The following is a 13,748-nucleotide window of genomic DNA, read 5'->3' on the forward strand; positions in this document are numbered from 1 at the left end:
TCAAATCTTTTTGACTTGTTATGTTTACAGTCATGTCAGAAATAATGTGGGATTCAAAAATTGTATTTAAAAATACACGAAAATACTATTTCAATGCAATGCTCACCTTGACAGTGTTAGAAATTATAATTTAAAGTGTAAATGGTCCCTATATTCTGGTTAAAGAGGAAGATGGTGTTTTTTCTTTACTCTACTTAGAAAATCCAATCAGATCACTCCCAGAATGCTCCCAGTAAAAATATGTAATCACAAGTAGTATAAATAAGCTATTGCATCATTGCATAACAGTTGCATAACAGTTGCATAACAGTTTTGAATGGTCTTTCTGTTTAAATCATTAATACAACAGGTCTTACTCGGCTTTGTGACCTCTGGGGCAATAGGCGTGGACTCTGCCAAAAGACAACATAGATCAACCAGTATCATCCATTGCAGTTAAGAGGGAAACAGAGAGGTGTTTACTAGCATGAGGCCTCCCTCTGGTACAGAAGTGCTAAGCTAAAGACGGTCAATAGCTGGTAGCAATAGCAGAATGGCTAACAATGGGAGGTATTGGAGGACATTAGAAGAGGCAGTGCTTTAGAAAATGCCATCAACCGATGACAGAATGTGATTGCCAAACAGCTGTGGAAATTGTGATGCCATCAGAAAAATTGCATTTCTTTATTGTATATGTGCCATTTAAAATAATAAATATTGGTAAAATTGTGCCAGTGAAGTACACAAAGTGTAATATTATTTTTCTTAGCATGTTTCGTATAGAAATTTGGTTTTCCACATTTCTTCATATGGTCCTTGAGCAAATCAAACAGTTATTGTTGTGAAGTGTGTCTAATCAGAACAATTCAGCTCAACCATACCTGGGCCAGGCGTTCCTTCTAAACCTACTTCCTTTGCTGTAGACGAAGAAACAAACGAAAACGTTCACTTAAAAAATATATACAAATCAGTTAACTTAAAACCCTTAAAAAATATGTACCTGGTTTACTAGCGACAGGGACACCCGTCCCAGCCGGAGACGCCCCACCAGTTAGACCTGGCTGCACCTCCACAGCCTGCCCTGGAGTGGGGTGCAAGTGTATACCGGTGCCGGTGATCCCTGATTCCGCTGGAGCACCAGGAACATGTGAGTTAGGATGTCAGATAGGGGACAGGACGGGGGGTTCGCTGGGCTGATCGAGCTTAAGACGCCTTCCTCTAACAGCAGCTGAATAGCATTATCTGATGATACCTCTGATGATTTGTATCTGTTGCTTATTGCTTAAATTTCTTTTTTAATGATTAAAGGCGAGGATGAGGATAGAGGATAAAGCTATAGCACGTTAACAGAATTGACATGTAGCAGTATTCAAAGTAAATCGGTATGTGTGTGTGTGTGTGTGTGTTCGGCTCTCTACCATATTTATCAGTCTTGGAGTCAGCGAATCCTCCATCTCCTCTTGGTTCAGGCAGTGCTCCCCCTACTGTAGGCCCCCCGGCTCCTCCTGCAACTCCATTAGCAAAATACTTATTAGCACTGCTTTGCTCAGACCACTGTAGCACATGTTAACTTATTGTTAACCCACATTTTTCCAAAATGATGCTCTATTGTTTGTCCATACATTCTCAAATACAAATATATGGACACAGAATATTGCAATATCTTTGAAGGAGTATTATTTGAGTAGGAGTATGAGTTAAATATGAGGCAAACAAGTTTCACACTTTAATATCATCAGTTGGAGATCATACTTTGGATGAAAGGGCTTTGGCTCAATACTTTAGATGAGAACTGTTTTCCAATGTGTTTCTCCATGTTAGAATCAAATAATGGATATTTCACTAATTGTAATCCACTGAACTATTTTTTGGGTTAGAAGAATCAATAAAAAAATTACTTTATGGGAAAATAATTAAAGTCTGCTCACCACTAATGGGCGCTGCATTAACGTCCACACCTGTAATACAAAGGGATCTCATTTATAGCCCAAAAACATGACATGGAGGTATGTTCAAAGCAGTAATACAGTGATCATTAGGGTGATCTCATGTTATTGCTGTACCATATTTGGCAGCCTTGGCAGCAGCAGAGTACCCTCCGGCGACCAGACCAGTTCCTATGCCTTGTTGGACTCCTAGGAGGAGAAGATCATGATAGTATCAGGAATAGATCATCTTTTATAGTCAACCCCTAATGATGTACCGGTTCTATGGTAGCCCCTGCGGACGATCACATGCATATTTCACATTGCAGATGATGCATATGCACATGTCAAATTTTTTGTAGATTACAGTTGTATAAAATGTATGGATACAATATGTAGGGTTAAAGAACATTTGACAAACAAATGCAATAAAGTCATTTAACATCAACAGTCGTTTAACATTGACCAAGAAAAAAGACACCTAGATCCAGAGCAAAAAGCCCTTCTTTGTCAAATGTGGTAATATCATTAGTACGTATTATATTGAGACAGGCTTACCCCAGCTGCCCCCAGAGCTGCAGGGTTACTGTGTACTGTGAGGATTTACCTCACAGTAAAACATCACACTGCCACAGATGCAATGCAGATGTGCACTCAATGTGTGTCTCTCTCTGTTTATGTGTCGGTGTTTAGTTGCTTTCGGTTTGTTTTTACCCACCATATTTAGCAGCTTTGGCGGCAGCAGGGTTGTATCCTCCGGCAGCGGGGTTGTATCCTCCGGCAGCGGGGTTGTATCCTCCGGCTCCTACTCCTCTTCCCCCGAGGCCTGCCCCTGGTCCTCCCGCAACTTGTCCACCTGCTCCTCCTGCTCCTCCTAGTCCTCCTCGTCCTGTGGTCGAGGGAGAAAAGTGGGTCTTCTTTCAGCTCTGGGCCAGTATAGCGTATTATTGATTGATTTCAATTGACGTGTCGTGAAGTGACTTTTCTACATCTTGTATCTGCATGCTGTTGTCATAGAACAAACACAGATTACAATAGCATAGGTTAAAAAAACATCCATTACTACACTTTAGATAACTAAAGGTTAACTTAAGGTCACCCCACCATATATTGCCAAATTATAGATAACAAGACCATCGATTGCTAACCCATAGATTACTTTACAACAGATTACTCTTTATAAAGTGCCACTCCATAAATAACCACACCATGGATTACCACATCATACATAACAGATTACTACAGCGTCCATTACCACACCTTGGATTGCAATACCATAGGTGTCAACTTTAGCCGCTGATGAATACCCTCCTACCCCTCATGGTACACCAGCAGGTACTGTGATGTACAGTATTTGTCACTCTCTGTATATGTGTCTGTGTTTGCTTGCTTTCAGTTTGTTTTTACCCACCATATTTAGCAGCTTTGGCGGCAGCGGGGTTGTATCCTGCAGCTGCGGGGTTGTATCCTCCTGCTCCAGGGTTGTATCCCCCTGCTGCAGGGTTGTATCCCCCTGCTGCAGGGTTGTATCCTCCTGCTCCTGTTCCCGCTCCTCCGGCTCCTGGACGCGTTCCTCCTGCTCCAAAGCCTACTCCTCCTAATCCTTTGGTGGAGGGGAGACAATTTGGTCCTCTTTTAGCACTGGGCCAGTATGAGGTATAATTGATTGATCTTAGTCGACGTGAAAAGTACATCTCCAATCACATTGTGATACGTGATTGTTCAGTGGTAGCAGTAGACTGGGTAGCCCCGCCCATTCTGCCAGGGATTTGGGTTCGCCCTGCACAAGGGTCTGGAGAAGAGCAATACATTTCTTTCTGCTTCTGGACAGGGAAGCGACGGCAATCAGCCAATCGTGTACAGAGTCAGTTGGACTAGGCCCGTTGATCAAGCCTCTTGTGCTGAAGAAAATGACGGCAGCTTCCCCAGACCAACGTGCAATCTACGATTGAGCTTTGTCTGGCAATAGCCAGACTATAGTAGCAGTACACCGTGGCTAGTTAGTTGGAGAAGCATGGAGGGACACAGAGACTCTCACTATCAATTCAACATCCTCTGTATCTTTGTACTGTGGTCAAAGAACAACCACAGATTACTATACCACATATATCACAGATTACTACATCCATGTCACTCAGCTCCTCCTAGCTGAATGTCAAGGTCACCAAGACACCTTATCCCAACTGCTCCTGATAACACTTTCACACATTCCTCCTACTCATGGTACGCCACCAGGTACTGTGATGGGTCTCTCTCTTTTTATGTGTTTGTGTTTGCTTGCTTTCAGTTTGTTTTTACCCACCATATTTAGCAGCTTTGGCAGCAGCGGGGTTGTATCCTCCGGCTGCGGGGTTGTATCCTCCTGCTCCCAGGCCTGCTCCTCCTGGTCCTACTCCTCCTGGTCCTACTCCTCCTGGTCCTACTCCTCCTGGTCCTACTCCTCCTAGACCTGCGGTGGAGGGAGACAAGTGGGTCCTCTATCAGTACCTAGCCAGAATAGCGTATAATTGATTGATTTTAGTCGACGTGAACAGTACATCTCATCACATTGTGAATTGTGATACACAATGGTTGAGTAGCAGCAGTACACCGCGGCTGTTAGTGTGATGGTCTCTAGCATGGAGGGACACAGAGACTCTCACTATCACTTCGTCATCTTATGTATCTTCGTACTGTGGTCACGGGACAAACAGATATTACTATATCATAGATTACTTAACCATAGATTACAATATCATACATTCCCAAACCATAGTTTACTACTCTATAGATACTACACCTTAGATCACTAAAGCATAGATAGCTGTACCATAAATTACGACTCCATAGATGACTACGCAAAAGATGACCATACCATAGATGGCTATACTATAAATGACTACACCATAGATTACGATACCATAGAATGCTACAACATTTATTGCTACACCATAGATTACAACACGAAACATTACCTCACCATAGATTAACACACCGTATATTACCTAATCGTAGATGATCAAATCATAGATTATCACACCATAGATTACCACACCAAAAATGGCTTGCCATGGCAGCTTTAGCCGCTGGTGAATACCCTCCTACTCCTCATGGTACACCACCAGGTACTGTGATGGGTCTCTCTCTGTTTATGGGTCTGTGTTTGCTTGCTTTCAGTTTGTTTTACCCACCATATTTAGCAGCTTTGGCGGCAGCAGGGTTGTATCCTCCGGCAGCGGGGTTGTATCCTCCTGCTCCGACTCCTCTTCCCCCTCCTCCTGCTCCTCCTAGTCCTCCTGCTCCTCCTAGTCCTCCTGCTCCTCCTAGTCCTCCTGCTCCTCCTAGTCCTCCTGCTCCTCCTAGTCCTCCTGCTCCTCCTAGTCCTCCTGCTCCTCCTAGACCTCCAGGTCCTATGGCAGATGGGAGACAGTTGTGTCCTCTTTCAGAGCCAGGCCAGTGTAGGGCTGACTTGATCTCTTTTAGCTCTTAGTGGGAAGGCCCTTTGCATGGAGAGACAAAAAGATTCTGTCTCTTATACCTTCCTACTGCATTCGCAGAACAGCTACAGATTACTATATCAGATTACTAAACCATAGATTACAACAGAATAGAAAAGTACTCCTTAGATAGATATAACATTATTAATACACCATAGATAACCAAACCATACAATACGATACCATAAATGACACACACTAAGATTACCAGACCAAAGATAGCTATACCATAAGTGGCAGCTTTAGCCGCTGGTGAATACCCTCCTACTCCTCGTGGTACACCACTAGGTACTGTGATGGGTCTCTCTCTGTTTATGTGTCTGTGTTTGCTTGCTTTCAGTTTGTTTTTACCCACCATATTTAGCAGCTTTGGCGGCAGCAGGGTTGTATCCTCCGGCAGCGGGGTTGTATCCTCCTGCTCCAAGGCCTGCTCCTACTCCTCCTGTTCCTATTGGGGAGGGAGACAAGTGTGTCCTGTTTCAGCGCTGGGACAGTATAGCGTATAATTGAAGGACTTTAGTCAACGTGAACAGTACATCTAATCCCATCGTGATACATGATTGTTGAGTAGTAGCAGTACACCGTGACTGTTAGTGTGAGGGTCTGTAGCATGGAGGGACACAGAGACTCTCAATACCGATTCTATAGCTTCTGTATCTTTATCATAGAAAACTAAACCATAGATTTTAAACCATAGATTCCAACACTTTGGATTACGACACTACAGATTACTTTACAATAAATTACTACACCAGATAATACAACACCATAGATTACTGGCACTGCAAGCTTGATTACGATATCAAAGATAGCTGTACTATCAATTATTTCATCATAGATTACACCAACATAGAGTACAACACCATAGTTTAACATACCATATAGTACGACATTAATAACTCAACCATAGATAGCTGTACCATAAATTACGATACCATAGCGAAAAACACATAGATCCTTACACCATGGTTTAGCACACCAAAGATTAACGCTCCATGGAGTGCCACACAATATATGACAACACCATTGATTACTACACCAACAATTACCAAACCATAGTTTACAACACCATAGATGACCACACTAAAGATGACCACACCATGAATAGCTATACCAGAGGTCACCAACCTTTTTGAACCTGAGAGCTACTTCATGGGTGCTACTGAGTCATACGAAGGGCACCCAGTTCGATATACTCTTCTGAAATAATTTTTTTTTCAGTTTGCCTTTAGTTATATATTATTATTAATGATTAATGATGCTCATCTATGTGAAGACTACGACGGAGTATTAGGGCCACACGTGAAGAAAAAAAATATTTTTGCCGTGACGAGATTAAAATCGACACGTCGACTTTAAAGTCAACATGTGGACATTAAACTCGAAATGTCGAGAATAAAGTTGAGACATCATATCGACTTTAATCTCTACGTGTCCATTTTTCGTTCCTCTGTCAGCACGCAGACACTCCGGGCATTCTCCCAAGCGTGCAGCGGATGACACGAAGTAGTCGGCAATAACCCTGGGGTCATTGTTTGTGGTGTAGGCCTCCATCCAAACAATATAGCGACTAAAACCGTCAATGCAACCACTGATGGCAATGCCGCACTACTTCAGCGGATGACTACTTCGTGTCATCCGCTGCACGCTTTGGAGGATGCCTGGAGCGTCTGCGTGCTGACAGAGGAACAGAAAATGGACACATCGAGATTAAAGTCGATATGATGTTTCAACTTTATTATCAACATTTCCAGTTTTAAGTCGACATGTCGAGATTAAAGTCGACATGACATTTCAACTTTATTCACGACATTTCGAGTTTAATGTCGACATGTTGACTTTAAAGTTGAATCTCGTCACGGCAAAAATATTTTTTTTCTTCATGTGTGGCCCTAATACTCCGTTGTAGAAGACACTGATCATGTCAATGATTTCTCACAAAAAAAAAGCCAATCGCGTAAAAGAGTCAGTTGAACTAGGCCCGTTGATCACGCCTCTGTGTTGGTGACCCCTGAGCTATAGCATCCTCCTCATGGTACACCAGCAGGTACTGTGATGGGTCTCTCTCTGTTTATGTGTCTGTGTTTGCTTGCTTTCAGTTTGTTTTTAACCACCATATTTTGCAGCTTTGGCGGCAGCAGGGTTGTATCCTCCGGCAGCGGGGTTGTATCCTCCTGCCCCAAGGCCTGCTCCTCCTGGTCCTACTCCTCCTGGTCCTACTCCTCCTGCCCCTAGTCCTCCTGTTCCGAGGCCTGCTCCTCCAGGTCCTATAGTGGAAGGGTGTCAGTATAGTGTGTAACTGATTGATTTTAGTCTATGTGAACAGTACATCTAATCCCATCGTGATACATGATTGTTGAGTAGTAGCAGTACACCGCGGTTGTTAGTGTGAGGGTCTGTAGCATGGAGGGACACAGAGACTCTCACTACCGATTCTACAGCTTCTGTATCTTCGTACTGTGGTCACAGAACAACCACAGATTACTTTATCATAGATTACTAAACTACAGATTATTAAACCATAGATTACTACATTTTAGATTACGACACCGTAGATTAGCAATTATAGATTACAACACCATAGATTGCTAAACAATATACAACAATACGATAGATTACTAAAACATAGTACCACGCCATAGATTACTGCACGATAGATTACTATATCAGAGATAACTACATCAAAGATAACTGTACAATAGATTGCCATGCCATAAATGGCGACAGCATAGATAACTAAAACATAGATAACCACACCATAGATCATTACACCACGGTATACCACATCATAGATGAACACTCCATAGAGCCACACAATATATAACTAGACCTTTGATAACTACACCATAGATTACTACAGCATTGATTACCTCACCATAGATTGCTATACAATAGATTAGCACACAAAAGATAGCTAAAGCATATGCTGCAGTTCTAGCCGCTGGTGAATACCCTCCTCCTCCTCGTGGTACACCACTAGGTACTGTGATGTGTCTCTCTCTGTTTATGGGTCTGTGTTTGCTTGCTTTCAGTTTGTTTTTAACCACCATATTTAGCAGCTTTGGCGGCAGCAGGGTTGTATCCTCCGGCAGCGGGGTTGTATCCTCCTGCTCCAAGGCCTGCTCCTCCTGGTCCTACTCCTCCTGGTCCTACTCCTCCTGGTCCTACTCCTCCTGCCCCTAGTCCTCCTGTTCCGAGGCCTGCTCCTCCAGGTCCTATAGTGGAAGGGTGTCAGTATAGTGTGTAACTGATTGATTTTAGTCTATGTGAACAGTACATCTAATCCCATCGTGATACATGATTGTTGAGTAGTAGCAGTACACCGCGGCTAGTAGTGTGAGGGTCTGTAGCATGGAGGGACACAGAGACTCTCACTACCGATTCTACAGCTTCTGTATCTTCGTACTGTGGTCACAGAACAACCACAGATTACTTTATCATAGATTACTAAACTACAGATTATTAAACCATAGATTACTACACTTTAGATTACGACACCATAGATTAGCAATTATAGATTACAACACCATAGATTGCAAAACAATATACAACAATACAATAGATTACTACAACATATAGCACCACGCCATAGATTACTGCACGATAGATTACTATATCATAGATAACTACATCAAAGATAACTGTACAATAGATTGCCATGTCATAAATGACGACAGCATAGATAACTAAAACATAGATAACCACACCATAGATCATTACACCATGGTATACCACATCATAGATGAACACTCCATAGAGCCACACAATATATAACTAGACCTTTGATAACTACACCATAGATTACTACAGCATTGATTACCATAGATTGCTATACAATAGATTAGCACACAAAAGATAGCTAAAGATATGCTGCAGCTCTAGCCGCTGGTGAATACCCTCCTACCCCTCATGGTACACCAGCAGGTACTGTGATGGGTGTGTCTCTCTCTGTTTATGCGTTTGTGTTTGCTTGCTTTCAGTTTGTTTTACCCACCATATTTAGCAGCTTTGGCGGCAGCGGGGTTGTATCCTCCGGCAGCGGGGTTGTATCCTCCGGCAGCGGGGTTGTATCCTCCGGCTCCGACTCCTCTTCCCCCGAGGCCTGCCCCTGGTCCTCCTGCAACTTGTCCACCTGCTCCTGGCCCTACTCCTGCTCCGAGACCTGCTCCTCCTAGTCCTAGGGTGGACATGATACAAGTAGGTCCTGCTTAAGAGATGGGCCAACATAGGATAACTTCACCATAGATTACATATATTACTAGATCATAAATTACTACACCGCATATTAAATATATGAATGCATCATATATCACTACACTATATATGAAGATTAATACAACATTGAATACATATATTACTACATCACTACACTAAATAGGAAGATTACTACACAATAACACAATAACATGAATATTACATCATGCATCACTACACTATACATGAAGATTAATACAACATAGATAAGAGAACATTAATAGATTATGATTACTACACCACAGATTACAACACAATGTATTACTACACCATAGATGACCACAACAAAGATAGCTAGAACATATGTGTCAGCTTTAGCCGCTGGTGAATACCCTCCTCCTCCTCATGGTACACCACCAGGTACTGTGATGGGTCTCTCTCTGTTTATGTGTTTGTGTTTGCTTGCTTTCAGTTTGTTTTTACCCACCATATTTAGCAGCTTTGGCGGCAGCAGGGTTGTATCCCCCGGCTGCAGGGTTGTATCCTCCTGCTGCTGGGTTGTATCCCCCTGCTGCTGGGTTGTATCCCCCTGCTGCTGGGTTGTATCCCCCTGCTGCAGGGTTGTATCCCCCTGCTCCAGGGTTGTATCCCCCTGCTCCAGGGTTGTATCCTCCGGCTGCGGGGTTGTATCCCCCTGCTGCGGGGTTGTATCCCCCTGCTGCGGGGTTGTATCCTCCGGCTCCGAGACCAGCTCCTCCTATTCCTGTGGTGGACATGGTACAAGTAGGTCTACAAGTAGGAGCTGGGCCAGCAGGGTAGGATTACTACACCACAAATGACGTATCTGGCATAGATTCATATGTAGTATATATATCGTAGTATATATATATATATTCATATTGATGAATATGAATTAATGAGTTCATGTTAATTCATTATTAATTAGGTCTTGGTGTTAATATGCCGTGCTGCGTTGTTTACTCGTCGAGGCCTTCTTACCATATTTAGCAGCTTTAGCCGCTGCTGAATACCCCCCAGCTCCTGGGACTCCTCCAGGGACTCCTCCAGGGACTCCTCCTGGGACTCCCCCAGGGAGGCCTGCACCTCCAGCCACTACCCCAGCACCCGGGACCGCCCCTGCCCCTGGAAGACCTGTCAAGCACGCACAGAAAAATCATCGCAATAAGATATTTGATATCAATACAAATATTGTGTATGTTAATTTGAATTGAATTGAAATTTTTTTTATTTCAAACAAGTAAATAATAATAAAAAATAATAATAATAAATAATCAAATAAATGAAACAAGTGGACAGTTACAATAAAGTAATGTTTACACACAATGAAAACCACAAAAGAAGAAACTGTCTTACACTTGCTTTACCTGTTCGAAAAGGGGTGAGAAGAAGAAAACTTATTTAATCTCACCCCTTCTTCCTAATTTATTTATCTATAATGATTAGCTTCCTTATATAATAATCATCAAAAAAGAATTGCATATTAATATACATTAGTTTACAATATGATACAATTCATTACTACCTGCGTATTTATCTAATAATATTGTCAAGTTATCTTTTAATAATATCTAATTAAACATTCAATATTCTAAAGTGATTGCTCAATATATACATGCATGAAAACATATACACTATGTTAGACACCTTCTTCATCCCTGTACCTTGTAAAAATCAATTCTTTGTATTTTATTTTAAACTGATTAATGTTTGGACATTCCTTGATCTCCCCACTCAAACTGTTCGACAGTCTTACACCACATATTGAAATACAAAACATTTTCCTGGTCGTACGGACGCTGTTCGCTTTGAAATTTAATTTTCCCCTTAAATTATAACCCCCCTCACGATCACTGAATAATTTTTGTATGTTTAAGGGTAATATGTTGATTTTAGCCTTAAACATTATCTGTGTGGTTTGAAATTCCACCAGATCTGTGAATTTTAATAATTTTGACCGTATGAATAGTGGGTTAGTGTGATCCAGATATCTCACATTGTGAATAATGCGAATGGCTTTTTTTTGGAGAATAGTAAGTGAATGTAATGATTGTAATTTCATTGTGTAAAGAACATTTCGTTGCTTTGGAAAAAAGATATATTTTGAAGACAAATATTTATGTGTTGACTAGTGTAAAAGCATTGTGAAATGTATTTCACAATTCAGGTCGTACCGTATTTAGCTGCCTTTGCACTAGCTCCGTAACCTGTTCAAAAACCAGATTGTTAAACTCGATTCAGTTATTAGATGAGCTTTTCATAATGCTACAGGGACAGAAGGTAGAAGACGGACAAGTTAATTGTAAGAAAAGTTCAAAGGTTTGAACGCCCACCATAGTATAGTGGTATACCTCCTTGCCCTGGCTGCTGTCCTGGATACGCTTGTCCTGGGTAGGCTTGCCCTGGCTGTTGTCCTGGGTAGGCCTGACCGGGGTAGGCTTGTCCTGGGTAGACACCTCCAGCTCCCGGTACACCACCTGGCACTGCACCCGCAGCCACACCTACATACATACACAGTCTAATATTAACTATACACTATGTATACTATACATACACATTATATTAGTAACTATACACCATGAATACTATACAAACACATTATATTAGAAACTATATACTATAAATGCTATACATTTCCTCCAGAAAAGCAACAAAGTCAAATGTATAATGTGTGAGTCTACTATTCAGTTTAGAAGTAATACTAGCAATATGCTGTGCCACAAGCAACAGGGTATAATGTCCGTGGATGGCTCTCAGACAAAGAGCACGTTGCTGCTATCCGGGGAGGGAAAGTGTACCGCACACCGGTCCGAGGCCATCACCCAGCTGGTGTGCTGAACGATTGAGACTGATATGAGAGACCGATATGCTGCCAAACAGTGTGGTAGAGGGCGAAGCATTGAAGGAGCTAGTTCGGTACCTTGAGAAATTCTTTCAAATGCCGCGCCAACGCTCATAGTCAATTGAGTACCCAACTAAAAGGAAAGCGCCAATTTCTTGTATTACACAAATTTAAAAAATAAATCTGAAAAAGTTAGAGGTTAATGGGGGTCAAGCGATATATAAGTATGATGTAAATATGACTTATATTTTGTACTATTAATGTATGTTAATGAAACAAGTTTTAAAAAATTTAATTTGTTTCATTTAAAAGATTTTTTTATTTTAAAAATGAACTTTAAGGTGAGTTTAACGTGTATATTTCAAGAGAAACCTGTAGGCATGCAGAACAATTCGTGCTCATTGTAAATGTTAAGACAATAAAGCCAACAATAAAGAGCCTTAATAAAGTAGATGTTACCGTATTTGGCAGCTTTAGCCTGGGCCGGTGAGATTCCTCCAGCGCCCACGCCTGCAGGCAGGACAACAACAGCATGAGACACTGCCCAACAATACCTCCAAACGTTATTCCACTCCTCTTCACTTCATGGATGAAAAGCGAAAACCCCCACCGGTTCCGATGGGGTACCCTGGGTTGGACCCGGCACCTCCTTGCCCACCAGGAAGACTGCCAGCTCCCCCGGTCCCGAAGCCCCCATAGCCTGACACACAGGGTCGGTATCACACATGACACTTCTCGTCAAGAACATTTCAAAACCTGTCTTTTTTTGTTCCATTCCGCTAAATATAATGTTCATTTTCAATTCCATTATGAAAAGTATTTTTATTGACAATGTTAAAGAGATGTTTACATCTCCCTTTAACGCAGTAACCCAGTTCTGTACATGTTGAAATGTACAGCACTTGGTGAGATGAAGGCGTTGTTCTATTCAGCAAAGGCTCATGTTGTCGGCTTGCTGAATCCTCATGGCAACGTCCCCATGCCAAATCTTAAGCCTGGTTACAGCTCTTTGATTATGGTGATTATCTATCATTATCTACATTTTTCATGTTCTCCGATATAACGATATACGATATAACCAGAGCAAACTGTTGGAGTGTAGGTATACACGTGTACATACCATATGGAACTTTGCCACCAGCAGCTTTCTTTGCTCCATAGGCACCTGAAGACAGACAAAAGAAACCGTCTGTGCGTATACACATGAGCAAACATGCAAAGTACAAGAAGAATGTACCCACCACATTATCCCATATAAGGCAGAAAATAAAACCGCATATTAGACTGCAATTATGCAGTTCATTGTCAATATTT

The 13,748-nt window shown here is 41.9% G+C and overlaps 1 protein-coding gene across 31 annotated transcripts in view; it reads right to left on the reverse strand.

The window, feature by feature from the left end:
* Positions 1-13,748, reverse strand: part of elna (elastin a) — a 49,070-nt gene that overhangs the window by 9,197 nt on the left and 26,125 nt on the right. For 9 of the 31 annotated variants that reach the window (XM_030381048.1, XM_030381072.1, XM_030381060.1 and 6 more), the window contains 21 exons: positions 13,555-13,599; positions 13,045-13,134; positions 12,894-12,944; positions 11,926-12,093; positions 11,767-11,799; positions 10,574-10,726; positions 10,062-10,337; positions 9,375-9,557; positions 8,428-8,595; positions 7,495-7,647; positions 5,736-5,828; positions 5,075-5,293; positions 4,207-4,353; positions 3,316-3,507; positions 2,623-2,793; positions 2,043-2,114; positions 1,908-1,937; positions 1,398-1,490; positions 980-1,108; positions 861-896; positions 355-392 (listed from right to left, as the gene is read on the reverse strand). In XM_030381048.1, the coding sequence (XP_030236908.1) occupies positions 355-392; positions 861-896; positions 980-1,108; positions 1,398-1,490; positions 1,908-1,937; positions 2,043-2,114; positions 2,623-2,793; positions 3,316-3,507; positions 4,207-4,353; positions 5,075-5,293; positions 5,736-5,828; positions 7,495-7,647; positions 8,428-8,595; positions 9,375-9,557; positions 10,062-10,337; positions 10,574-10,726; positions 11,767-11,799; positions 11,926-12,093; positions 12,894-12,944; positions 13,045-13,134; positions 13,555-13,599 (2,540 nt within the window). Of the gene's footprint in view, positions 1-354; positions 393-858; positions 897-977; positions 1,109-1,397; positions 1,491-1,907; positions 1,938-2,042; positions 2,115-2,622; positions 2,794-3,315; positions 3,508-4,206; positions 4,354-5,074; positions 5,294-5,735; positions 5,829-7,494; positions 7,648-8,427; positions 8,596-9,374; positions 9,558-10,061; positions 10,338-10,573; positions 10,727-11,766; positions 11,800-11,925; positions 12,094-12,893; positions 12,945-13,044; positions 13,135-13,554; positions 13,600-13,748 lie in introns of all 31 variants that reach the window. The other 22 variants (XM_030381065.1, XM_030381054.1, XM_030381051.1 and 19 more) reach the window with 22 other exon arrangements.

The sequence above is a fragment of the Gadus morhua genome, chromosome 16 (assembly GCF_902167405.1).
Source record: "Gadus morhua chromosome 16, gadMor3.0, whole genome shotgun sequence".
In the NCBI taxonomy this organism is placed as follows: Eukaryota; Metazoa; Chordata; class Actinopteri; order Gadiformes; family Gadidae; genus Gadus; species Gadus morhua.